Source organism: Gopherus flavomarginatus, chromosome 1, assembly GCF_025201925.1.
Source record: "Gopherus flavomarginatus isolate rGopFla2 chromosome 1, rGopFla2.mat.asm, whole genome shotgun sequence".
NCBI classification, from domain to species: domain Eukaryota; kingdom Metazoa; phylum Chordata; order Testudines; family Testudinidae; genus Gopherus; species Gopherus flavomarginatus.
The window spans coordinates 139,766,777-139,792,649 of record NC_066617.1 but is presented as its reverse complement, the minus strand read 5'-3'; the positions used below and the strand labels follow the sequence as shown (position 1 = coordinate 139,792,649).

The 25,873-nt window shown below is 43.3% G+C and overlaps 1 protein-coding gene across 1 annotated transcript in view; it reads right to left on the bottom strand.

Annotated features, from left to right (window-relative positions):
* The window catches only part of ANO2 (anoctamin 2), a 307,459-nt gene that overhangs the window by 16,415 nt on the left and 265,171 nt on the right, over positions 1–25,873 (bottom strand). The window contains exons 16-19 of the mRNA XM_050965225.1: positions 23,936–24,047; positions 22,509–22,566; positions 19,919–20,019; positions 9,095–9,243 (exon numbers count right to left, since the gene is read on the bottom strand). Of these exons, the coding sequence (XP_050821182.1) occupies positions 9,095–9,243; positions 19,919–20,019; positions 22,509–22,566; positions 23,936–24,047 (420 nt within the window). The remainder of the gene's footprint in view (positions 1–9,094; positions 9,244–19,918; positions 20,020–22,508; positions 22,567–23,935; positions 24,048–25,873) is intronic.

Genomic DNA, 25,873 nt, shown 5'->3' with positions numbered 1-25,873 from the left:
AATGTCATCACTGATTTTCATCTACAAGATCTTTTGTTGTGGTTTCTGAACAGAAGTTTTATTGAGAAATAATCTGGTGATCACTTTGCACTGGACTGACTTGAGGGCCACCACTTGCCATACAGGATGAAGACGTTGAGCCAAATTCTGGGGCAGCCAGTAGCAGGAACACTGATCTCCTGGATTCCACCTCTTGACAAAGTTAGGGTATGTCTACACTGCAGTCATAGACCAGGATTACAGGTGGACTAGATATGCCTGAGATAGCTTTACTGTAGCTAGCACAGGTTCTGGTAACGGTGAAGCTGTGATGGCATGGGCTTCAGAGCAGGTGGTAAAAATCCTCCCAGAAGCTTGGGTAATTACAGTACTTGCAGGGCTAGCTTAGCCCATGCTGAAGCTTGTGCTGCCATGGCTTCATTGTTCCAGTACCCAAGCTATCTAGATGACTAGATCAAAGCTAACTTGAGTAACAGTAGCAGTAAAGCTGCACCTGCCCAGGCTTTATATATGAATGTCTACATATTCTCCAGTCATACCTCCCGACTGCAGTGTAGAATACCCTTAGAGCGGAAGTGGGCAAACTGAGGCCCACGGGACACATCCAGCCTGCAGGACCCTCCTGCCCGGCCCTTGAGCTCCTGGCCGGGGAGGCTAGCTCCCAGCCCCTCCCTCCCGCAGCCTTAGCTCGTCATGCTGCCAGCACTCTGGAGGGTGGTGCTGCGAGTTCCTGCTGGGCAGCATGGCTATGAGAGCCGCCTGCCTGCCCTGCTGCTCTAGACTGCGCGGCACCATGGCTAAGGGGCAGGGAGTCCTGGGGGACAGGGAGCTGGGGGTGGTTGGATGGGGCAGAGGTTCTGGGGGTGGTGGTCAGGGGATGGGGAACGAGAGGGTTGGATAAGCATTGAAGTCGCAGGGGGGCCTGTCAGGGTGCAGGGGTATGGATAGGGGTTGGGGCAATCAGGGGACAGGGAGCAAGGGGCTGGTGGATAAGGGGTGGGGTCCCGGGGGGGATGGTCAGGGGACAAGGAGCGGGGGGGGTTGGATGGGTTGCCAGTTCTGAGGGGGGCAGTCAGGGGGCAGGAAGTGGGAGGGCGTGGATAGGGGGCGGGGGCCAGGCAGTTTGAGGAGGCACAGCCTTCCCTACGCCGCCCTCCATACAGTTTCAGAACCCTGAAATGGCCCTCAGGCCAAAAAGTTTGCCCATCCCTGCTTTGGAGTCAAGGATTTATGTAGCAGTTAATGGAAAGCTTTTCTAAAGTCTAGATGAAGGGTTCACTCCTGCTTCTATTAAAATCAGTGGCAAGACTCCCTTTTGATTTTCAGGGGAAGGCGATAAGGTGCAATGTCTGTCACCCTTCCCTGACACCCAGTACAAATTGATAAGGAAAGTGCCTACAGTCAAAGGTTATATTAGTGCTAGAGAACACCCTAACAAGTGTTCCAGGGCAGAAGTAGGTACTGAGTGGGGAATCCATGGAAACGGCGCCAAGGGAACCATGTTGTTACGTTGTGAAGTACTGGAACAGCCTTCCAAGGGGAGTGTGGGGGTAAAAGACATATCTGGCTTCAAGACTAAGCTTGATAAGTTTATGGAGGGGATGGTATGATGGGATAGCCTAATTTTGGCAATTAATTCATCTTTGATTATTAGCAGGTAAATATGATCTGTGATGGGATGGTAGATGGGGTGGAATCAGAGTTACTACAGAGAATTCTTTCCTGGGTGCTCGCTGATGATTCTTGCCCACATGCTCAGGGTGTAGCTGATCGCCATATTTGGGGTTGGGAAGGAATTTTCCTCCAGGGCAGATTGGCAGAGGCCCTGGAGGTTTTTCACCTTCCACTGCAGTGTCTCGCACGGATCACTTGCTGGAGGATTCTCTGCACCTTGAGGTCTTTAGACCACAATTTGAGGACTTTAGTAATTCAGACATAGGTTAGGGGTTTGTTACAGGAGTGGGTGAGTGAGATTCTGTGGCCTGCATTGTCCAGGAGGTCAGACTAGATGATCATAATGGTCCCTTCTGACCTTAAATCTATGAGTCTATGACTCAAACTTGAATGGTGCTAAATAACACTGTAGCCCAGCTGAGCCCAACACTTAAGCATGTGAATAGTCCCACTGATTTCAGTGGGACTATTCACAGACTTCAGAGCTTGCTGGATTAAGCCAGAATGCCCAGGACAGAGTCCAGAGAGCCAGGCAAAGCTGCAGGGGACCTAGACGTTGTGCAGATGCATACTGCTGCCATACTTTATTTATTAGTTTATTTAGATTTAAACAACAAAGGAGACAGCTAGCTAAGCCTCTAGGCACCATAACACATAATTAGTAATGCAATAAAATCCTAGCACCATTTCAAACTAGAATTCAGCCAGCCATGTTAAAAAATCCAAAAGCCTCCTGCCCACCCCTTCATCATTCTGAAAAGGACACCTTCAGCCCTCTGCAACCCCCATGTCAGAGATTGTGTCTCTGAGGGTTTGTGCTGGGCATACAGGAGAGGTACAGGATCTGTGAATGGGGGCAGCAGGCAGACTGCCCAGCTCGCTTTCATCCCCTCCTGATGGAAGTCTGCAAAGGAAACACTAAAGGGCGGGAGGGTCCCATGGTTAGGGCCCTAGCCTAGACTTTGGGAGACCTGGGTTCAAATCTCTGCTCTGTCACCGACTTCCTGTGTGACTTTGGGTAAATCACTTGTTTTTCTTGTTCCTCCACTCTCCATCAGTTAAATTGTGAATAAACAGCATTTCCCTATCTCACAGCTGTAGACACTCTGATAATAGGGATATAAGTACCTAAAATATTTCCACACATTTGGCCCTCAGTCCTTTTTTGAGGACTGTTCCCCAATATTTGGATGGGTTCTGAGTACCAGCCATACCCACAGAGCCAAAACTGGAGAGCTTTATTCAGCTTTTATTTATGCCTCATTCAAGCAAACAGCAATTGACTCCAATAGTAGTTTGCCTGAGTAAGGACAGAATGAACACTGGGGAAGGACTTAAGGATCTGGCTCTGTAAAAAGAATCAGGAATCCCCTTTGTTTTCCCAGATACCCCATTTCATTTTATAGCCCAAGTACACTGTCATTTTAAACAATTAAAGAGGATAACCCTACCCCCTCAACCTTGGATTTCCACACCCTCTCCCTCCTGAAGCCATGTTCTCGCGTCCAATTTAGAAAAAATGTAAATATGCTACATTTAGTTGCTCCTGGCCTCTCCATTGCTGCTTGATGCCCTTCAGAACAATCTCAACTGACAGGTTCAGTGCTGAGCTGCTCAAAGTGCTTCCTGTCCATGTGGGTGGTCTGAGTCACTCAGCAATGAATCTGACAGCTGAATTTAGTGATATGGACTCAGAGCAACAGGCAGGCCAGGGGAGGAGCAGCTTAGGTTTCATTTGTTTCACATTTGTCTTGAATCCCACAGGCAGGGCATAGCTTGCTGTGGAACTGGCATAATAACAGAGACAATGAGCCATTCTCCTCACCACATAATCCAGTTCTCTTGCTGGAAACAAATATTTGGAATAGTACTTCATCCACCTGGGATACAGATTATTGTCTCTTGAAACATGGTATCCATCCAATTATCCGTGAATGATTGCACAATGAGGCATTCTACATTATTATTTAAACAGAAGCTACCCATTTTAAGTGCATGCTGAAAGCCTGATGACGACTCTGTTTATGAATTGATAACTTTGGTCCTAAGCCTGCAAGTTTTTCCATGCAGGTAGACCCTTCCACCCACACGGAATCCCGATAAAAAAAAAAATGATGCTCCAGTGGTCCATCTCCACCTGGGGCATGCATGACCAGGGCAAAAGAGCCACAGTTGGCCCTGTGTGGATCAGCAACAGGGAGAAGAGGGTGCAATGAGCATTCTTCACCAACTCCTAGCTCTGTTCTAGGGCCAGACTGGCTACAATTGGGGTGGGGAGCACAGGCACTGCATTAGAGTAAGGAAGGAGAAAGGTTCACAGGTGACGGCAGAATCATGACCTCATCCCAGCTCTAACAGTGAGCTTTGCTGAATGACATGATGGAACATGTGCTGCACCGTGCAGTAGAGTGGTGGAGCTCCCACACCAGGGTGCACTCCCACAAAATCCTGACAGGAAGTCTGGTTTCTTCTCAGAGGCTTAAAGCTGCAACTTGACATTTAGTGCTACAACTGACAATGCATTGTAGCTCCCAACATGAGCAACATCTACTACCACAGATGTGCAAGAACAAATATTTAAAGTGTTTTTTTGTATTCTATTTGTTGATGATGAATAAAAACAAAGGGCCTGGGAGTGGATTAACTAAACATCCAACATTTCTTGGTTAAATGCAGACATCTTTGAGTTATGCCTGAGCATAAAAGCATCTGAAAATATTTACAAGGGGAAAAGTCTATATTTTTTCACTCTTGTATAAGTCAAATATTGCTGACAGGAGTTTGCTCAAACTTTCAAAACAAAATTCACCTCTGAGCTGAAGCAAAGCATGGAACATTTCAGTCCCACATGTGAAAACGGTGGCGGTGGGGTTAAAATAATGAAGACTGCAACATACAGCTAGATCCCCAGGTGAGCAAGAACAGTTCTTGAAACAGCTAGCAAAGGGGAGGATAGTTGGGGAAGGAAACTTTAAGGCCATTTTGCACCCCTGAAGGATCAAAGGATCTGGCCACAAACTTAGCTATAGAGCAGGGGCGGGCAAACTTTTTGGCCTGAGGGCTGCACCGGGTTTTGTAAATTGTATGGAAGGCTGGTTAGGGGAGAGGGTCATGGCCTGGCCCCCACCTCCTATCTGCCCCCCCGGGACTCCTGCCCCATCCAAACCCCCATGTTCCCTGATGGCCCCTCTGGGACCCCTACCCCATCCATACCCCCCCACTCCCTGTCCTCTGACTGCCCCCAGACCCCTACTGCCCCATCCAACCCCCCTCTCATTCCTGATGGCCCCCCGGGGACACCTGCGCCATCCAACAACCCTTTCTCCCTGTCCCCTGACTGACCCCAGAACCCCTGCCCCTGACTGGCTCCGTTGCCCCATCCAACTCCCTGTCCTCCATGACTCCCCCCCCCCCGGGATCCTTGCCCCCATTCAACCCTCTGTTTCCCCCTCAACTGCCCTGACTCGTATCCACGCCCACACCTCCTGACCACCAACCCAAACTCCCCTGTCCTCTATCCAACCCCCCTGCTCTCAGCCCCCTTACTGCGCTGCCTGGAGCACCTGTGGCTGCTGCTGCCACCATGCAGCTCAGAGCACCATCCAACAGGCCGGGCTCCGCAGCTGTGCTTCCCCAGGAGCTCACAGCACCGCCACCCAGAGCATTGCGACAGCAGCGGAGCAAGCAAACTGAGGCTGCCGGGGGAGGGAGGACAGCAAAGGAGGGGTCGGGGCTAGTCTCCCAGGCCAGGAGCTCGGGGGCCGGGCAGGATGGTCCTGCGGGCTGGATGTGGCCAGTGGGCCTAGTTTGCCCATCCCTGCTATAGAGAATGATACAATGCACTTGCCATTATAAACATCAATTAAAATATTTACATAAAATATGTCTGCCTTGTCTGACACACATGTTGTATCATAAAATACATGTATTCAGGTGGTTTTGTTACAGTGGATTGTCTGTAGTTTAAGACAGAGGTGTGACAAACAATATTTAACAGATGTCTGATTTCAGATAATTTGCCATATGTGCGATGAGCTGTGGTTCTTTTCTGAATGATTTCCTACCCTGAAGGTTGTGCTGTGCTTGGTCCCTCTGGGATCCTCTTTTGATGCTGCAGTAGTGCTTTGAGGTAGGCAGCAATTTTGTTTTGTATCTAGTGTGAACACTCTGGCCTCTAACTTATTCCCTGGAATCCCCGCATACTGCTTCTTTTTAGTCTCTTGTCCCTGCATCAGTGCAGTTGGATTGTATCCCAGAACTGCATCATTGAGTCATTTGGTGATTATTTGCACCTCTGCCCTCTTGAATTCTGCTGACTCATATTGATGCTCCTCAGAGCTCATTCTACATGCACACTTAGAATGGGAAAGGAGCCCTTTATAAGCTTTCCTTTGGAATTCCATATCAGATGCTAATGTGCATCCTGGGCCAAATTCATGCCTGGTGTCACTATCCTCTCTTGGTAGTAGAAATGATGCTACTCTCTTTGCTGATGGGAAGTGGGGGTGAATAGAGTCCAAAGGAGGATAACTAAGAGCTAGGTAGGTACAGGCTGGTAAGCCTGACTTCAGTACCAGGCAAACTGGTTGAACCTATAGTAAAGAATAAAATTGTCAGACACATAGATGGACATAATTTGTTGGGGAACAGTCAACATGGTTTTTGTAAAAGGAAATCGTGCTTCATCAATCTACGAGAATTCTTTGAGGGGGTCAACAAGAATGTGGACAAGGGGGATCTGGTGAATATAGTGTACTTAGATTTTCAGAAAGCTCTTGACAAGGTCCCTCACCAAAGGCTCTTAAGCAAAGTAAACTGTCATGGGATAAGAGGGAAGGTGCTCTCATGTATTGGTAACTGGTTAAAAGATAGGAACAAAAGATAGAAATAAATGGTCAGTTTTCAGAATGGAGAGATGTAAATAGTAGGGTCCCTTAGGGGTCTGTACTGGGATCAGTCCTATTCAACACATTCATACATGATCTGGAAAAAGGGGTAAACAATGAGGTGACAAAATTTGCAGATGATACAAAACTACTCAAGCTAGTTAAGTCCCAGGCAGACTGCGAAGAGCTACAAAAGGATCTCTCAAAACTAGGTAACTGGGCAACAAAATGGCAGATGAAATTCAATGTTGATAAATGCAAAATAATGCACATTGGCAAACATAATCCCAACTATACATATAAAATGATGAGGTCTAAATTAGCTGTTACCACTCAAGAAAGAGATCTTGGAGTCATTGTGGATAGTTCTCTGAAAACATCCATTCAATGTGCAGTGACACTCAAAAAAGCTAACAGAATGTTGGGAATTATTAAGAAAGGGAAGATAATAAGATAGAAAATATCATATTGCCTCTATATAAATTAATGGTATGCCTACATCTTGACTGCTGCATGCAGATGTGGTTACCCCATCTCAAAAAAGATATACTGGAATTGGAAAAGGTTCACAAAAGGGCAATAAAAAATATTAGGGGTATGGAACGGCTGCCGTATGAGGAGAGATTAGTAAAACTGGGACTTTTCAGCTTGGAAAAGAGATGACTAAATGGGAATATGTTTGGGATCTATAAAATCATGACTGGTCTGGAGAAAGTAAATAAGGAAGTATTATTTACTCCTCATAACATAAGAACTAGGGGTCATCAAATGAAATTAATACACAGCAAGTTTAAAACAAACAAAAGGAAATATTTCTTCACATAATGCACTGTCAACCTGTGGAACTCTTTGTCAGAGAATGTTGTGAAGGCTAAGACTATAACAGGGTTAAAAAAGAACTAGATAAATTCATGGAGGATAGGTCCATCAATGGTTATTAGCCAGGATGGGCAGAGGTGGTGTCCCTAGCCTTTGTTTGCCAGAAGCTGGGAATGAGCAACAGGGCATGGATCACTTGATAATTACCTGTTCTGTTCATTCCCTCTGGGGTACCTGGCATTGGCCATGGTCAGAAGACAGGATACTGGGCTAGATGGACCTTTGGTCTGCCCCTATATGTTCTTATATTCTTATGACATAAGCTTCCTGATGGTGGAGCATTTCCTGTAAAACTCTGGCAGACAGAATACTCCTGAGTTGCTGGTATTACTCCAGCACCAATTTGCACAAAGCCGACATCCAGATCTGCAAACACCAGTTCATGACTGGCATAGCACATCTTTTGACAACAGAACCATTTGTTCTGTTGTGCAAACAGAACTGTCCATCTGCCACATGGACCAGATTCTGTTCTATATTATGGCTGTGTAACTTGACTGAAAACAATGGAACAGCACAAAACTTTGTTTAAAACCTTTCACCAAACCATGAATTCTGTTTCCATAGAAGTTGCTCAATGCTTCTAAGAATTTATTATTTCCAGACTTCTGTTCTGTTGTGCGGCGGAGGCTGTTATGAGCTTGCTTCTTGACCTTCAAATGTATGAAGACCAGTGGTATTAGTGGAATAACTGCAGCTGAAGTCACAGTAGTAGTATTGGCCTGACTGAACTAACACTCTGGATCACAGAGTTGTTTAGCCATATGGAAACATTAACTCAGCAGTCAATGGAAATTAGAGTATGCCCATATTTATGGATTGTATAAAAATGTTAGGCATACAGGGTCTGATTCTCCTCTCACAGCAGTGGATCTCCACTGACTTCAGTGAACTTACACCCACTTTACACTGGCTTGAGAGAAGAATCATACTCAAATCTGTATCCCTGAGTGCAAGTACCATAGGAACATAAGCACAAGCAATGGCACCAGTGTGTGTGTGTGTGTGTGTGTGTGTGTGTGTGTGTGTGTGTGTGTGTGTGTGTGTGTGTGTGTGTGTGTGTGTGTGTGTGTGTGTGGATACATGGCCATCTCTTCTGCACTGTGACTGGCAGAGGAGAAAGGGTGCACACACTGCTTGACTGGCAGGATAATCTTCTTTAAAGCACTAGCCTGGAACCATGGCAACCTGGGAGCAATTCCAGGCTCTGCTGCAGATATCCTACATGACCTTGTCTGCAAAATGGGGATAATAATTCTTCCTTCCTTCCAGCCTTTGTCTGTCTTGTTTATGTATAAGATAAGCTCTTTTGGGCAGAGGTTCTCTCTTACTATGTATGTGTCCTGTGCAGAGTGCAATGGGACTCGAATCTCATTTGGGGTCTCCAGGAATGACTGTAATACAAATAATCATATTTTTGGAAGTCTAATAATTATTAACACTACATCGCCCCACTGTTATTCTGCTGTTGGTATGGTGCACCTCGGCACCCACTTCATTTGCAGATAACTTTCATGAAGCCAAGACAGCACTTAAAACATATATCTTTTCTCAGGCTAACATGTGTCAATGGTTGCTGTTAAAATCCACCGAAAAGAGAAGGGGGAAAACCAAGATTTTAAGATAACAGACCCTCATGAACTCAGAGATCTTACTCATTTCCATGTATTCTGGAGTCAGTCCAGTGAAAGGTTCCAACATGTAATCGAGATCCCATTGCTGAGGGTGCTTTGAGTGGTTGGAGTCACTTTCCTTTTTTTCAGTCCTTTCATCTTTCAGCTTCCTGAACAGCATTTTTAACTTCCTGGGAAATGAAAGGTCTAATTAAATCAACTCTTTCTTTTTTTCTACAGAAATTCAGCCAGACTCTGCTCTGTAACACCAATTTTATGTTAGACTATCCCATCAGGGGCGACTCTATGTTTTTTGCCGCCCCAAGCACACAGCAGTCAGGCGGCATTTCTGCGGGCGATCTGCCAGTCCCGTATTGGCTTACCGCCGAATTACCTTCCACAGGCATGCTGCCAAATGCTGCCTGACTGTCGCTCTCACGATGACCAGCATGTTGCCCACCGTGGCTAGCCGCCCCAGGCACGCGCTTGCTGTGCTGGTGCCTGGAGCTGACCCTGTATCCCATGTTGGTCTACTGCAGAGTTTCGTGCATCTCCCTCTGAAGCATCTGGTGGTGGCCAGTCAGAGACAGGGTACTAAACTAGACAGACCGTGGGACTGTCTGATTCAGTGTGCCAATGCCTATGCTTCTGTGTAACTGCATTGACACTACCCTAAAACCAATGGAACAGAGCAGAGTCAGGCCCGTTATTCTCTAATATTTATTTTGATATAGACAGACAATAAGGTATCTATCCAAGGCTCCAGGCACATTTGCCAAACATTAAAATGCACAAATAAACATAGTGTCGACCATCTCACCCTCTGTTAAAAAAGAAAAAAATAGTGCTCCAGTCACAAATCCTCCCCCTTTACAGCACTCATTCCAGAGTTGGCTCCTCCCCACCCATATTCGACAAGCCTGGGAACAGAGATGGGCCTTCTGACGTATCCTGAAAGTCAAAGGATTGGGGCTATTTTTGAGCAAAGAGGGGGCAGGAGTGAAGTAAATTCCAAAGCCTAGGGTCTCCCTTTTGCCAGACATTGCCTCTCTTTCAAGTCAAAGGAGCTTCAGTGAGAGCACCTCCGCTTACTGCAACTGCAGTATGGGGAGGGAGACGGTGTCTCAGGCAGGTAGGTCCCAAGCTGCATGAGGCACCAAGGTCAATACTAACATAGTAAAGTCAGGCTGGTAACCAACAGCCAGCCAGTGAAGATCCCAGAGCACTGGTGTCATTTTCCCACAGTGAGATATTCCCTGTAACAAATAAACCAAGGGGGAAGGGATAGCTCGGTGGGGTTTGAGCATTAGCTTGCTAAACCCAGGGTTGTAAGTTCAGCCCTTGAGGGGGCCACTCAGGGATCTGGGGCAAAAATCAGTACTTGGTCCTGCTAGGGAAGACAGGGGGCTAGACTCAATGGCCTTTCAGGGTCCTTCCAACCCTATGACATAGGTATATCTCCATATATTATATGTCAAATGGCTTGAACAGTGCTTGTGGACAGCAAATAGAAACTCCACATTCTACAGCTCAAACAATGCATTATAAATAATAAAAACAATGAGGAACATAGCAATTACAATGGTTGGGAATATAAATATGTAAATAAACATAATAATGTCTCCAATTTATAAAATGACTTCAATCTTGAAAGATCTGGATGGCTGTGATTCCCCATTATATCTGAGCTGTGCTCAGAGGTCATGGAGAGAAGCTGAAGGGAGCCAGTTGCAGCACAGAATATGACTAAGACAAACAGAATTTGGCCCTTGGTAGTGTATTATCCCCTTGATGCGCACACAAATCCTTTTTCAGGCATGCGTATGATGAAAGGGAGAGCACCAGCCAACAATAAATTAAAAGCAGTAACAAGTGTTTTGAGAACAAGTGAACGGATGAGAAGAGTGAAAGATATATCCTGGAACTGGATATAAAGATGATATTTATTTTTAAATTACTAGAATCTGTGGAATTATGCAGATTAATCTGGGAAAGATTTATCATGTGTTTAAGAAAACCAGATTCATTTTTTTTAAAGTTGCCTTTTTGTGGAGTGTTTCCTGGAATACACATGAGCCAATGAGATGGCCAAAGGATAGAGATTTACATAAACCCTGGAAGAAGTATGTCAAAGAGAACTCCGAGTGTGTGTGTTTGTACACACACACCCCTTGGGTACAACTGTGCACAGTCGTAATTTAAAGTTTCCTCCTAATAGTTTTAGATGCCCCAAATCTGTCCTCAGATGCATCTTTGCAGCTAGAAATGGTGAAAAAAATCAGGCTGGCATTGCTCTTGTGAGATTTCAGTGACGTAAAGCAGAATAGCTTATCTTGAAAGATCTTTGCTATCTCAGTGGTAGAAGTTTTGCAAGATCTACTATTCTTGTGAGATTCTGCCTGCTTCTCAACCAGAAGTGGAAAAACTTTTCCAATTCTTGATTAGCCCCAGAACTTTCTGACTCCCTGTGACTCAATACTGGGAATCAACAGCTGAGCCAGCACTCTGGCCACTTAAACATCAATTAATTCACCCAGGGTGGACCTAACAGAGGCCTAATTAATGGATTCAAATAGGCGGGGGGTGGGAGGACTAAAACAAATTGACACATTAACACAGGAGAGAAGGCAGCAGAGAAGGGAAGACAGGCAGGCTAGCAGAGCCAGAACCAGGAAGGATCTCTGGGTAGAGGGCAAAGTTGCTGGAACTAGCGCTGGGGGTGCTACTGCACCCACTGGCTTGAAGTAATTTCCATCATATACAGAGTTTACAGCTTGGTTCAATGGCTCTCAGCACCTGCACTATAAAAAATTGTTCCAGCATGTCTGGTAGAGAGTTCTTTTCCCTCTCCTCGGCACCGAACTGAGAAGAAACTGAAACTGTAAATAATATAGTGTATAGATCAGTAAGGTTCTGCGAAGACAAATGTAAATAAACTGTTTGTGGGATGTTTAATAACTGAAGGTCTCTGAGTCTGTGTAGACAGAGCAGAAGACTGCTCCTGTCACAATCCCTCAAACCCCCCAAATTCAAAGGAATTTGAATCTGAGGTTCTGATTTTGACCTCTGTCTAATTATAACTATTGAAATAGGCAAGTTTGTTAAAAAATACGTTTAGGAACATGAAGAAATGCACCACCTTTCATGAGAAAACTTGGAAATATGAAAGTTATCACTAAATAATAGTTTTTTGTAACACACTGCATACGGGTTTTTCTCTCAATAGAGTGCCACTACCTTTAGGCCAGATTGTGAATCCCTTTCTCACATTGGTGAGCAGTTCATACCCACAGGTTGTGCAATTACCTGTGCAAGTAATTGCTCATGGATGGCAATAGGAGTTTCAGAGCCTGGCCCCATCTGTACAACGTATAAGGGTTTAATATCTCACTGTAGCATGAATCTCCATCTGACAGATAAGTGAATATTTTATATCTCCATGGAATAGTAGGTAGCATTTCAATTTCAACTTCATTGACAGCTTTATATTGTTTCAAAGACTGGAAAATAACCATGGGAAAGTGTAAAAGACACATATTTTCTCCAAAACTAAGGACACTAAATACACGAGGGCTAGCATCAAATGCAAGATTTCTCACATTTTCTTAGTTTGTCTTTCATGAATGTGTACATTACTTGATAACAGTTCACATATGTATAGCATGAGTAAAAAACCAGATTAATTCCAATGAAGTGTTGCCAATGGCATAACCAGGGGCCCTCACAGTCCCCCTCCTCCCCAGCCTGTGAAAACCCCTTTGAGCCAGATGTGGGTGTTGCAGAGAGAATTGTGTGTGTGGGTGGGTGGAACTATTTATTTGTTCTCCAGTTTTAAAAAACACTGTTGTTTCAAACCTCTATCCAAAGGAGGGGACAATGCTACCTTGCAAACTGGTCTGTTCGTTGTTCCTGAAAAACAGGTCAGGTTCTTGGCCCATACTACGGCTGTTTTGTGCCACCATAGTGGCATGAAGCTGCAAGCAATGTGGGGATTACCCATGTGTAAGGGGAATTCCTGTGTGGTTTAGAGTCACTGTGGCCAGCTCTGTAACAGCCCAGCGCAGGGCATGCTGGGGACATGGCTGGACTCCTAAGGCTGCTCTATGTTGTTTCAGGGACAGAACCAGCCCTTATCAGTCCCAGGATCAGAACTATAAAGATCTCATAAAAGCCACCTTGTGCCAGATGCAGCTGAGGATATGGCCCACGGGGTATAATGATAATAAAAAGCAGAGTATTCAGTTTATGCAATTTGAATGGGGTGTGATTTTTAAGACCTTATAAGAAGGAATTAGGGCAACCAGTCAAGGAACATTGCTTTCTAGTTGGTGCAAACTGGTCCATGCTAAAGGCACTACATTTGCTCTTCTGAAGTATTTTTATGACATTCAAGGGATGTCATCTACGGCAAGTGTGATTCAGCACTATGCACGGGTGGGGAAGGAGGAGCAGCAGAATGATCTGAACCTTCCCTTCAATTCAGTGGAGAAATTTAAACAAAGAACTCCCAGAAGGTCCTTCCAGCACATCGTTGGTAAATTTCCTTATGCTATAAAGGTTCTCATTAGACAGTGAACTTTAAAAAAAAACAAACAAAAAAACAAAAAACTACTACTATTCTGTAACTACTTTTGCTACAGTAAATGACGTGCTTTAAATGCCCGTCTTATTTCTGTATGCAGATAAGATTGAAGAGCACTTAATTACTGTGTGTGATTGTGCTAATAGAAAAGGAAGTGTTTGACCTAGTTCTGATATCATGCCACCTTAATACCTGTGGAACACTGTCCACTTGAATAGAGATATTCCTGACTTACATAAGGACCAAGCCCAGGATCATGCCCATTGAATATACTGGGGGATAGGAGCATCTGTCTGTGCAAAGTCAAGAGGGGAGAGAGTAACCGTAGGTTCCATGCATAGTATGTTATTGGAGATCATACAGTAGATTAGGATAAGAATGTAGGTGTGCTCCAATGAGAGGGATATGTGTATGGATCTGGAATATGTATGCTGACTAATGAGTGTTGTAGCCCATGTATGCATAGGATTCAACTGCTGATAGACATAAACTGTGCTTGCCCCATGGTGCACATGATTTTGTGTTTTCATGTGAATATCACTGCTATGTGCCTCGATTTACCCATCTGCAAAATGGGGATAATTACTCTGACCCCTCCTTTGTAAAATGCTTTGACATCTACAGATGAAAAGTTCCATATAAGGAGCAGCACTCTTATTGTTATTCCAATGGTGGTGTGAGGCTGTTGACATTAAGTTTGGATGTGTTTACACGTGAAGTCTATATATGTGTGATCTAATCCTCTAGCTGCAGCACTAGAGAGTTGTGCCTTGGAGTGTAATGCATTTCTGTAGCTCAGTTGGGAACTCTGTAAGTAAAACAATAGTTGATTTTTTAAAATGTTTGCTGGGAATGCACTAAACCCAGTACTCAGTCACTGAGAATTATTTTAATTACCTTTCTTTCTTTCTTTTAATTTACAATTGTGACTATTTCTCACTATGAACTATCCTCATGACAAGCATGAAGCTTGGAAGCTTGAACAATTTTTAACTTAAGCCTCAAAGAGTGTTTTTATTTATGATTTATTTTGAAATGATCAGCTGAAAAAAAGCCAAAAGGATTCTACTCCAGCTTTTCACAAAAATGCACTTTTGTGTCGTACCCAAGCATGTGAAATTTCAGACCAACCAGAAATGTGTCAGGAAATTAAAGGAACAAAAGACAGGGATTTGCATTGAATAGACATTGTCAGGGTTATTATCCAGCTGCGCCACAGCAGAGGAGTAAAAATGAGTTTTGCAGAACTCCATAGCTGCACAGGTGATTGCACTGTTAAAACCAAATAAACTCTATTGGTATGCTTGTGAGAAACATTTTCTATAATGATCCAAAAGATCAATATTTTAAAATCAAGCTAAAAACAATGGAAAAGCAAGGAAAGTTCATCTGGTCTGTTTTATCTTCTTGTGTACCGTGAGCCAGATTATGGACTGGCCAAGAAAGACTTTGAGATGCTTTGTGGCTAAGAGGCACAATGAGGGAAGCTCCATGCTCCCATGAAAGGAGATGAGCAGGTGATCAGAGTCAGATCTGTTTAGGAGAAAGATGAGATTTAGAGGAGATAGCTGTAGCGTTGCAGTTGTCCAGTGCTGGTCAGGTCTGAACAGCTAGGGCAGAGCAGAACAGGAGAGAATGCACAGATCCTTTCCCACTAGGCTTGGTTCTAGCCAGTATTATCTGTTTCCTACTATCAGAAGTAAGAATGCAATTATTCGAGGAAACGAGCACCTTAAATGGAAGTTAAGGGCACTCAGGACAGTCCTGGCTCTAAAGAGCTCACAAGCTCTGAAGATAAAAGCAGGGTAAAGAGATAACAGCATACAGTAAAGTGAAGAGGGTGGAAGCAGGCACACAGCATGTTTGTAGCAGGTCTCTTTTTAAAACATATGTGATTATATGGTTGTTTTATTTAGATAACAAAAATAGCTTTAGGGGTATTTTTATGGAGAGGACACTCAGTGACTGTTAGAGTGGGGAAGAGAAAATAAATTTTGGATTAAGACAGGGAAGTGAGTAAAGAGAAGAGGAGAGAAACAACAGGCAGCTGAAAAGATGCAGAGTTAGGAGAGGGGCAGGATAAAGCCTTGCCTTCACTAGTCTTTGTCTTCAATTGCACAACCACCAGTACAGCTCCATCAGTGGGAGAGCTATTGCAGAACAGCTGCTGGTGTTTTCACTGCTGTGCCATTTTAGACATGGGCTCAGCAACATTAAAGTGGTAAAACACTAGTGCACTGTCTACCACTGCTACCACCAGTGGAGCTAGTAGTGAAGCATCTGCTGGCAAATTGTAGAAAAAGGTGAGTGGAGACAGCCAAAAATGGAGACCAAAAATTAACCGCAACACAGGAAAGAAGAGGGTAAAAATCCAGAGTGGAAAAATCCAGAGTCCAAGTGTCAGAGATGAGGGATTACTGATGTCAGGAGGCTGTGAAGCCTTCTCCCAACTGCTGCTGCTGTTCCTCATCTAGAGTGATGGACAGAGAGGCTACTGGATCAGGTATTTCAAGCACATTGTATCTGGTGGCAGAGTGTGGGGACTAAAAGTTTCTGTGTCCTTTTGTGTAACTGTGTTTGCTGCTTTGGGGAAGGAGGCATGAGGGTCCTGCATTTGCTACAGTCAGCTTCCTGTGATCTGTTCACTCCTTCAAATGGAGGGAATTTTGGGGGTGTGTGCGAAGGACTTTTAATCTCTGAGATTGTCACAAATTTACAGTCCAATCCAGCCCCCCGTTGTGCACTCAGAACTCCCACTGAAGTCAGTGGGACCAGGATTTCACCATAAGCATTTATCACAGGGTCAGGGATAGAGAATAATAAAATAGCCATATGGAATTTTGCAGTGAAGGTGGAGAATATAAAATTGGTGAAAAGGAGTTTCAACTGAATTCGAGGTTCTCAAACCCTTCAGCAATTTCTGTGCCATGAGAAGAGAATTATGGGATGTGACACCTCTAAGTGAATTGTGACATATTTGTATCTGTTAAACTTGTGAATTCCTGCCACACGAAGCACTTTGCTGCAATTCAAGAATGCTGAGCATCCCATAATTCCAAAGCCATGACATAGCTCTAGCCGTTTTGATATTCTTGGATGCAGAAATGGAAAAACAAATCACAGGAAGGCAGAGAATACCAGAAAGTCACATCTACCATAGCCAAGGAGCAGTTTCTCCAGAGAAGCATTAGGAACAGCTTAAAATTTGTTCTAATGACTCTGCACAAAGCACAGCTGACACATGAAACCTAACGTCTGAATTCTGCAACTGGCACTAACTGCGGATAAGATGTCAATCAGGCATTTCTGACCATGGGAATGTTCATGTTGAAGGAGAAGGCTCTGGGTGGGTGTCATGTGTATCCAGCCCATAACCTGTTCAGCTGTACAGGCAGGGCCGGCGCTACCATTTAGGCGACCTAGGGCGCCAGAATTATTAGGGGGCGCTATTTTGCTGGGGGTGCGGCACGCGGGTCCAGTGGACTTGCCGCAGTCATGCCGGTGGACGGTCCGCCTTTGGAAAGGCTCTGGTGGAGCTGCCGCAGTCATTTCGGTGGACAGTGCGCTGGTCTAAAGGCTCCGGCAGACCTACCACAGTCATCCCTGCGGCAGGTCCACCGGAGCCTTTAGACCAGCGGACCGCTCGCCAGCATCATTGCGGCAGCTCCACCGGAGCCTTTCCAGCAGCGGACCGTCCGCCGGCATGACTGCGGTAGGTCCACTGGACCCGCAGGGGGCGGCGAAATGGCTGTCCGCCTAGGGCCTCAGAAACTCTGGCGCCGCTCCTGTGTACACGCCCTTCAATTATTCCTGTTTCTTTGAATGAAAGAGGCAGCAAATGAGACTGATGCTTCACAACCTTTTGCAAGGAAACAGAAGCCTACACTGCCCTTTTGGAAAACCTCTATGGGCTTTAATGGCAATGAAACCAATAGAGTTATATAGAAATATCTCTGAGAACCTACATAATTCAATAGGGAATTAAACCCTTTCTATAGGTGTTATGAATCATTCCACAGAATTTAATAGATAATTATATTCCCATTATAGAAGTCTGGTTCATAATACCTATAGAAAAGTTATTTCTGCTACATTCAATACCAGGGTGACTCAGTGGCAGCACAATCACTAACCCTGAGTGGAGTGCTGAGAGCCGGTGAGAGAATTAGCACTGTTTTCTTGGGATCTCTTTCTCCTCAAGACAGGCACAGAGCAGAGGACAGAAGTCACTGGAGTGAGAGATGTCCATTTATTCCATCTCGCTGCCTCTGTAGGATTGGTCCTTACGGAACATTCCTAGTGCAGGAGGAGAAGAGAAATGAGGACAGTGGACAGTACGGAGGGCAGAGGGAGTTAGGGGAAACAAAAGAAAGACCTTCTGGTGGAGAAGGGATGATCTAACAAGAAAGATGAGTGGGAGGTAAGAGAGCACCCATGAAGAGTGGAGAGAGTCTGAAAATATTCATCAAAACAGTCTTTGGTTGGAAAAAGCTGTTTCAACAAAACCAACATTTTTCACAACATTACACTGATTGAGGATTTAAAAAAAAAACACATTAGTTCCAATTTGAGACTAATTCGTTTTTTTGAAATCTTGATATTTTGCAGGACAGAAAATCCATTTCCCACACAGTTCCAATGAAGAAATCCATGAGTGGATTAGAGGTAATAGGGTACAGAAGGGAGCCAGCTGAGTTGGACTGGAGGGGCAGAGAGGTTCCTGTTAATCTGGGTGAGAATGGGACAGGGTGTGGCTTCATATAATTTATGAACAGACAGAAAAGGCTTGTCAGCATCAAAATAACAAGACAGCAGTGGTATTCCTCTGGGAAGAGGAGAAGTAAAGCAAGCTTGTTTTTATTTAATACATATTTCAGTTTTAAACTGAGGTCACTGCAGGTTGTTGGCGAGGGAGAAGAAACAAGTGGAATGAGGCTGTCACATTCTTGCACTGAGCAGTGCATTCAGCAGATTGAGAAATATTCTGACAGTAGCCCTATATTTTGACTGGATCAGTCTCCACTTCCATGAATCAAAGATAATAAATGCAGTATTTATAACTTCATAACCGCCTGCCCTTAAACAACCCATAGCAGTAAGAATTAGAAGAGGGAGATCAAAAAATCAGATCAGATTCACACTGAGAAAGCTTTAAGCCACCAACGTGTAAGTCTTCTGGAGCAATTTAACCACCTTTTTCCTCAAGTTATGCTATAAACCCCAAGAGTCTTTAGGCAGAAAACAGACCTCCTCAATAAACCTTAACTTCAGAAGGGTAAAGCCATGCATAATACATGTTCATATTTTTTTCTTCCACTTTAACAGTAAAAATTATTTCCAGGGAAAAGGGCCCAATTTTCAAATGTATTTCCATGACACCCCATTGTGCATCTCCCATCAAGATTCTAGTCCTCCTCTTCTTCAGAACCCTCAGTAAGGGTCTCATCCAGAACCCACCCACATCAACGGAAAAACTCACACTGAGTTCAGTGGAGCAGGATCAGACACTGTAGTAAGCCCTACAGAACCTACACATCAAGACAACCAACATCCCCACACACCTCAGAGAATGCTATCACCAACAGGGACAATGAAGTTGAAAGAAGTAAGGGTAAAATTCACAAGACTCAGCAGTAAGACATTCTCAGTGATGACTCTTGGCTGCAGACCCACCAAGATATACTAAGACAGAGTTCTTGCCACATTCAAAACATGATGCAAAATTCGCCTCCATGTATAAGCTCACTATAGTAAGAAAGCTGCTAAATAGCCTGTCACCATCTTCTCCATAGTCTAGTTACAAAATCATACAGTGAAGGGCACATTAAAAACATGTAGGTTTCATGTATAAATCCACAAAATAGTATAGATCAAATAACCCATTTTTAGATCTTATATCAGCCATTGCTTCCCTCACCCCCATTTCATATCCATTTGTATTCAATGCGGCTACTCTGAAAGCTTCTTTAAAACTTCCCAAGAGATCAATCATATCTTTCCTACTTTCCTGAGGTTTCTAAAGTTAATTTATATCAATTCTTCAATATATTCAGACATTTTCTTTAATCCATTTACTGCAGATATAGCCAATTATTTAAGGTAAAATACAGCCAGATCATTTCACCACAACCAGAAGCGTGATTTATCATCATCTTAAGTATATTCAATTAGGGCTCATTAAAGTCAATGGCAAAACTCTCATTCAGTGGAAGAAGGATCAAGTCTTTAATTTACAATCTTGTAGGAACAAAGTGCATGGTAACAGAAAAGGTTGAAATACATACGGGATTCCAATTTCAAACAGATTATTCTGAATAAGTTGCTTTCCAAGCATAATGATGCTCAGCTGAATACAGAGTTCCATCAAACAGCCTCCTGGAGCACACTGTAATTTAAGGAAAAGCACAAACTGTTAGTGAATTATGACAAAGGCACGAGGAAGCAGTGATTGCTGCTTTACAACTAATGTTGAAATTAACTTTGCATTATGAGCCTGATTTTCAATTCCCCCATGTAACTTTGCCAATTCCAAGGAAACCAATACTTCTTAAATTTCATGTCAGGTCTCATCCTGGGGTAGAATTTTACCAGGATCTTTTTCTGAGGGTGTGTGGCAGGGAACTAGAAAAGGACTTTTAAAGTTCTGAGCCAAAATTTTCAAAACGTTTTTCAGTAAAGTTTAATTCGAATCCAAAAGATATAGTAAACAAAAATTATATACCTTTTAAAGATCCTAAACCAGTGGTTCCCAAACTTGGTTTGCAGCTTGTTCAGGGTAAGCCCCTGGTGGCATGTTGTTTACTTGAGCGTTCGCAGGTATGGCCGCTTGCAGCTCCCAGTGGCCGCAGTTCGCTGTTCCCGGCCAATGGGAGCTATGAGAAGCAGCGTGGGCTGGGCTACTGCTTCCTGCAGCTCTCATTGGCCGGAAACGGCAAACCGCAGCCACTGGGAGCTGCGAGCAGCCATACCTATGGACGCTCAGGTAAACAAAGTGTCTTGAGGCCCACCAGGGGCTTACCTTGAAAAAACCACAAACCAAGTTTCGGAACCACTGTCCTAAACATTAAAAGACCTGGAAATTAACAGTTGAAGGAATCAACCTTAACTCCCCCCCAAAAAAAACTTTCATAAATATATGGAAAGATCAAAATATCGAATTATTAAGAAACTGTAAAATATTGTTTCCTATTCAAAGGATCCATTTCCAATAGACTGCTTCACGAATATATACTATAATGTTCCTCACTATAAAAGCACACATACTTTAGTTGCTACACAATATTTATTATTATTATAATTTATTTGTATTACAGTAGCACCTAGGAGCCCCAGTTAGGGACCAGGACTAACTGTGGTAGGTGCTTTACAACCACAGGTGGGGGAAAAAGACAAAGACTACCAAAGAGCTTACAATATTCTAAAAGTACAAGCTTGCAAAGACTACATATATTTATATGAACCCACACCAACATAGAATCAAAATATTTCAGAGCACCAAATCCATCAGTCATTCCAATTCTATTCATAACCATATATTTGTGCTTCACCAATGAAATCACTCTGAAAACATGTATGGAACTCTGAAAAAGCATATTGAACTCTGGGACTACTGTATATTCCTTTAAAATATTTACTATACATTTAATTTAATAATCAACAGTATTCATTTGATTGCTTTTTTTCCTCATATTGGAAAGATACCAACAAAGGCCCTGATCTTGCAAACTTGTATGTGTGCTTTACTTTAAGTACTGGATTAATTTGATTGACTTAAAGGGACTTCCAATACCTGCTTAAAGTGAAGCATAAAGTGTTTGCAGCGTTGATCAGGTCTAGAAGGACAAAGTGGCAAGATCCTATAGCTATTTTTTTCCAGATTTTTTGAGGGGAAGGATTGTCTAATGGTTAGGGCACAAATCTAGTCGTTGGGCTCAAGCCACTGCTCTGCCACAGATTTCATGTGTGACCATGGGCAAGTCACCCACTCATGGAAAAAAAAGTGGGTGCTCAGCACCCACTAGCCACAATGTTCAGTGGCACTGTCGATCAGTTCCTTAGGTGGCTGGGGGAAATGCTTGGGGAAGGGCAAAGATCAGCGGATGGCAGGTGCGAGAGAGACTGGAGTGGGGGCAGGAAGAGGTGGAGTAAGGATATGTCCTCGGGGGAGCAGAGCAGGAGTGGGGCCTCAGGGCAGAGCGGAGGTTGAGCACCCCAAGGGAAAACTAGACCTGGTCTACACTTTGGGGAGGTGTCAATCTAAGATATGCAACTTCAGCTATGAGAATAGCTTAGCTGAAGTCGACGTATCTTAGATCACATTAAAATTACTTACTTCACGTCCTCGCGGCCCTGGATCGATGGCCGCGGCTCCCCCATCGACTTTGCTTCTGTCTCTCGCACTGCTGGAGTTCAGCAGTTGACGGGAGAGTGATCGGGGATGGATTTATTGTGTCTACACTACCTGTGATAAATCAATCCCTGATAGATCGATCGCTACCCGCCGATCCAGTGGGTAGTGTAGTCGTACCCTAAAAGTCAGCGCTTAGGACTTCATCTCTCTCTGTCTCAATTTCCCATGTGTAAAATGGAGATGATAGCGCTGTACTACCTTACAGAGTTGCTGTGAAAATAAATAGACCACAATAGTGTGAGGCACTCAGATACTATGATGATGGGGGCCATATAAGTATCTGAAACAGACAGATTATTGGGACTGAATTTTGTTTTGAGTTTTCTTTTCTTTTCTTGGAAGGCATAGAATGCTGGTAAATGTGGTAGGTTTTTTTCAGCTGTTAGCTGGACTCCTTAGAAAGGCACTCTCATCCATGTTTCTTTTTTATCTATGTTTTCTGTTTGAATTCCATCTGTACTTGCCTCTTCCATTCGGTAACCATCAAACACATATACATAACTACCAGGTCGGCCAACAAACCTGAAAGTAATAAAAATATATGAAATGATGAAAAAAGAATGCATTAAAATTATCCTCACAAAAATTACTGCATAAACACAGTAGCCAATTTTAAAATACATTTCAAATTAACTATTTTAACATTTTTTTTTAAAAAAAACATTGTCAATTTCAGATAAATTAACTAAACTGAGTTTCAAATATTGTACCTGTCCCTGAGTCTCCCTGACAATTTCTGCAGTTTTGAAATCACCTTTTCCTATTTATTAAAATGTTTTTTTTCCCCTCGCCTGGTTAAAACCCACACAAACATATGGGAAAATTGACCGAGGCCCTGATCCTGCAAACTGTTACACATGAATAACTTAATGTATTTGAGTAGACCTAATGAGCAAAGTAACTTACATGTGTAAGGGGTTTCAGTACCTGGGCTATTCTGAATATATACACTGAAAATGACTACTCACAAAGGTCTGTTAAATACAATGTTTAAAAAATATTTTTCTCCCATGCCTTTTAGAACTGCCTTAGATAATACTTCTCAAAACTGTAAGTAAAATATTTGCAGACAAAAGTGTGATTTTTTTTAATTGATGGCATCCACAGGCATTAGTTCAGAATATATTATTATTTATTATATGTATTGCTACAGTGTATAGAAGTCCTAGTCATGGATCAGAGCCCCACTGCGTGAGGTGAAGTATAAAACACAGGACAAAAAGATGGTCCCTGCCCCAAAGAGCTTAACGTATAGATGAACAGTTTCTAAAACATAAAAGGAGCACAACAATGACATGAATCTAACTAGGGCTACGTCTTTACTACCCGCTGTATCGGGGAGTAGCAATCGATTTCTCGGGGATCGATATATCGCGTCTCATCTAGACACGATATATCGATCCCCAAACGAGCTCCTATCGATCCCGGAACTCCACCAACCCGAATGGCGGTAGCGGAGTCGACATGGGGAGCTGCGGACATCGATCCCGTGCCTTGAGGACGGTAGGTAATTTGATCTAAGATACTTCAACTTCAGCTACGTTATTCACGTAGAATTCAGAAATACATACATACTTAAAACATTGTTTACAAACAATCACTCTAAGATCTCCATCTGCTACATTATGGACCATCAGGTTCTGGTAGGCAGTGGATTCTGCATGTATAGGAAACCACAACTATAGAGGAGCAAAACTGACCATGAGTCCACCTAAGGACCTCTCACCCCACAGCAATCTATCCAGACCAACCTGACCCACTCCCTCCTGGGTTAGTCTGCCATATTGGGTACTAAGATGGCCATTCCAGACCTTTTAATGGCCTTAGTAGCCATCAGTAGCCTGCAACATGGGGCCATTAATAATAAATCAATGATGTAAATTCATCCTACCTTCCTTTAAAAAAGGCAACATAAAAAATTGGTGCATAAGAGTTCACAAACTTCAATAGGAAAGCCTTCAAAATTAGCCTCTCTTCAAAGGTCTTCTCTGTTTTTGGTACCTCTGCAAAATAAATAAATAAATAAATAACCACAGTATAACATAAAACACCACAAAAGCAATAGATAAATATGTAACTGTCTTTCAGTAGTCTCAAGCAAAAGCAAAAACTGTATCATTAGGGTTAATGTGGTTTTATCATATATTTTATTCTGCACTGAGTGACACTAGGAAAACATACAGCATACTTTTTTTCTTCTTACTTCTGCACATTTCTGCCTATTATTTCATTTAAAGTGTATTTGGCAGCGACACATATCGAGGCACCTACCTGCACTGTTAAATGAACCAGATGCTCAGGGGGTAATTCTGCTAGTTTACACAGTTGAGGATCTTCCCCAATCTCTCTCTACTCCTATGACCCCCATCACTATAACATGTGGCTCCCTTGTTAATAGTAATGATGTTGGAAGGATAAATTAATTGGGGCCTGATTCTCATTTACAGTAAGGCCCCTTATACACCTCCTGACCCTTGTATAAATGTGAATCAGGTCTTAATGAATTTATTCTCACCACACCCTTTGAAATAAAGTACTGCTATTCCCATTTCATGGATGGAGAAACTGAGGCACAAACATTTAAGGTCCTCATTCAGCAAAGTATTTAAGCAACTGCTTAACTTTAAGTATGTGAGTAGTTCCACTGACTTCAGTGGGACTGCTTAAATGTTTAAAGCACATGCTGAAGTAACTTCTTGAATCAGGTTCAAGATAGCTTACCCAAGGTTATACATTTTTTTTTGTTGGGGGCCAGGGGGAGACAGGAAGTGAATTTAAATGTCCTAACCCCCATTCCCCACTCCAAAACTTTACCACAAGGCCATCCTTTTCATAAGGTTCTTCCTCTCTCCATACACCCTCCCACCTTTAGATAGGTCTTCTGTAAACTTCTGAAAATACATCACACAATTGTTTATACATTTCAGTTGACTTCAGCACCTTGCAGGATCAAGCCCTTCAAGTGTAAACTGCAGAGTATTACAATTAATCTACATTAACATAAAAACAAAGATTTTTTTTTGCAATATTCTCTCTGGGTTCTTTTATCAGCCATGCACAGGACTTCTGAGGATGGCCACCAGGCATGTTTAACCAGATACTGAACAGATTGTTGTTATTATTTCATGCTGGGTGTCGCTGTAGTGGATTCAAAATGTGAAATAATAAGGGCGATTCAGTGCATCAGTTTCAAGAAGCCTCTGAAAGCATTACTGAAATCGTGCAGTGTACTGATTTGGGTCAGGTTTTTTTAAAAAGAGGTCAGCTCCCATTAAAATACCTAAATAAGAACCAGATTACTAAAATCGCCAAGCATTGTGACACTTGTGGCCAGATTTTTTTAAGAGCTTAGCACCCAGCAAGAGGAGCTCTTCACGTTCTGGCCCTTAGATTATTCAGTCACACAAACCAGCTGACTTTATGTAAATACTTCATTACAAATTATTCATTTAGGGCCAATCCAGCTAGCTCTGCACAGCCCAAATATGAGCCTATGTGCTGAGCAGATTTGCATGGGGATCAGTGAAAGAAATAACCCCATGGCAACAATTCAGCCCTTGGAGGAGATAGGAAGTTCCATGTAGGAGTAGAACCCCTGCCTCACAGAGGACTCCCACAGAGATGAGCTCTGTCCCAGGAAGGCAATGTGCACCCCCTGACACACATAAGAATGGCCATACTGGGTTAGACCAAAGGTCCATCTAGCCCAGTATCCTGTCTTCCTACAGTGGACAGTGCCAGGTGCTTCTGAGGGAATGAACAGAACAGGTAATCATCAAGTGATCTGATCTATCCCCTGTCACCCTTCCCTCTTTCTTTCAAGACAAGA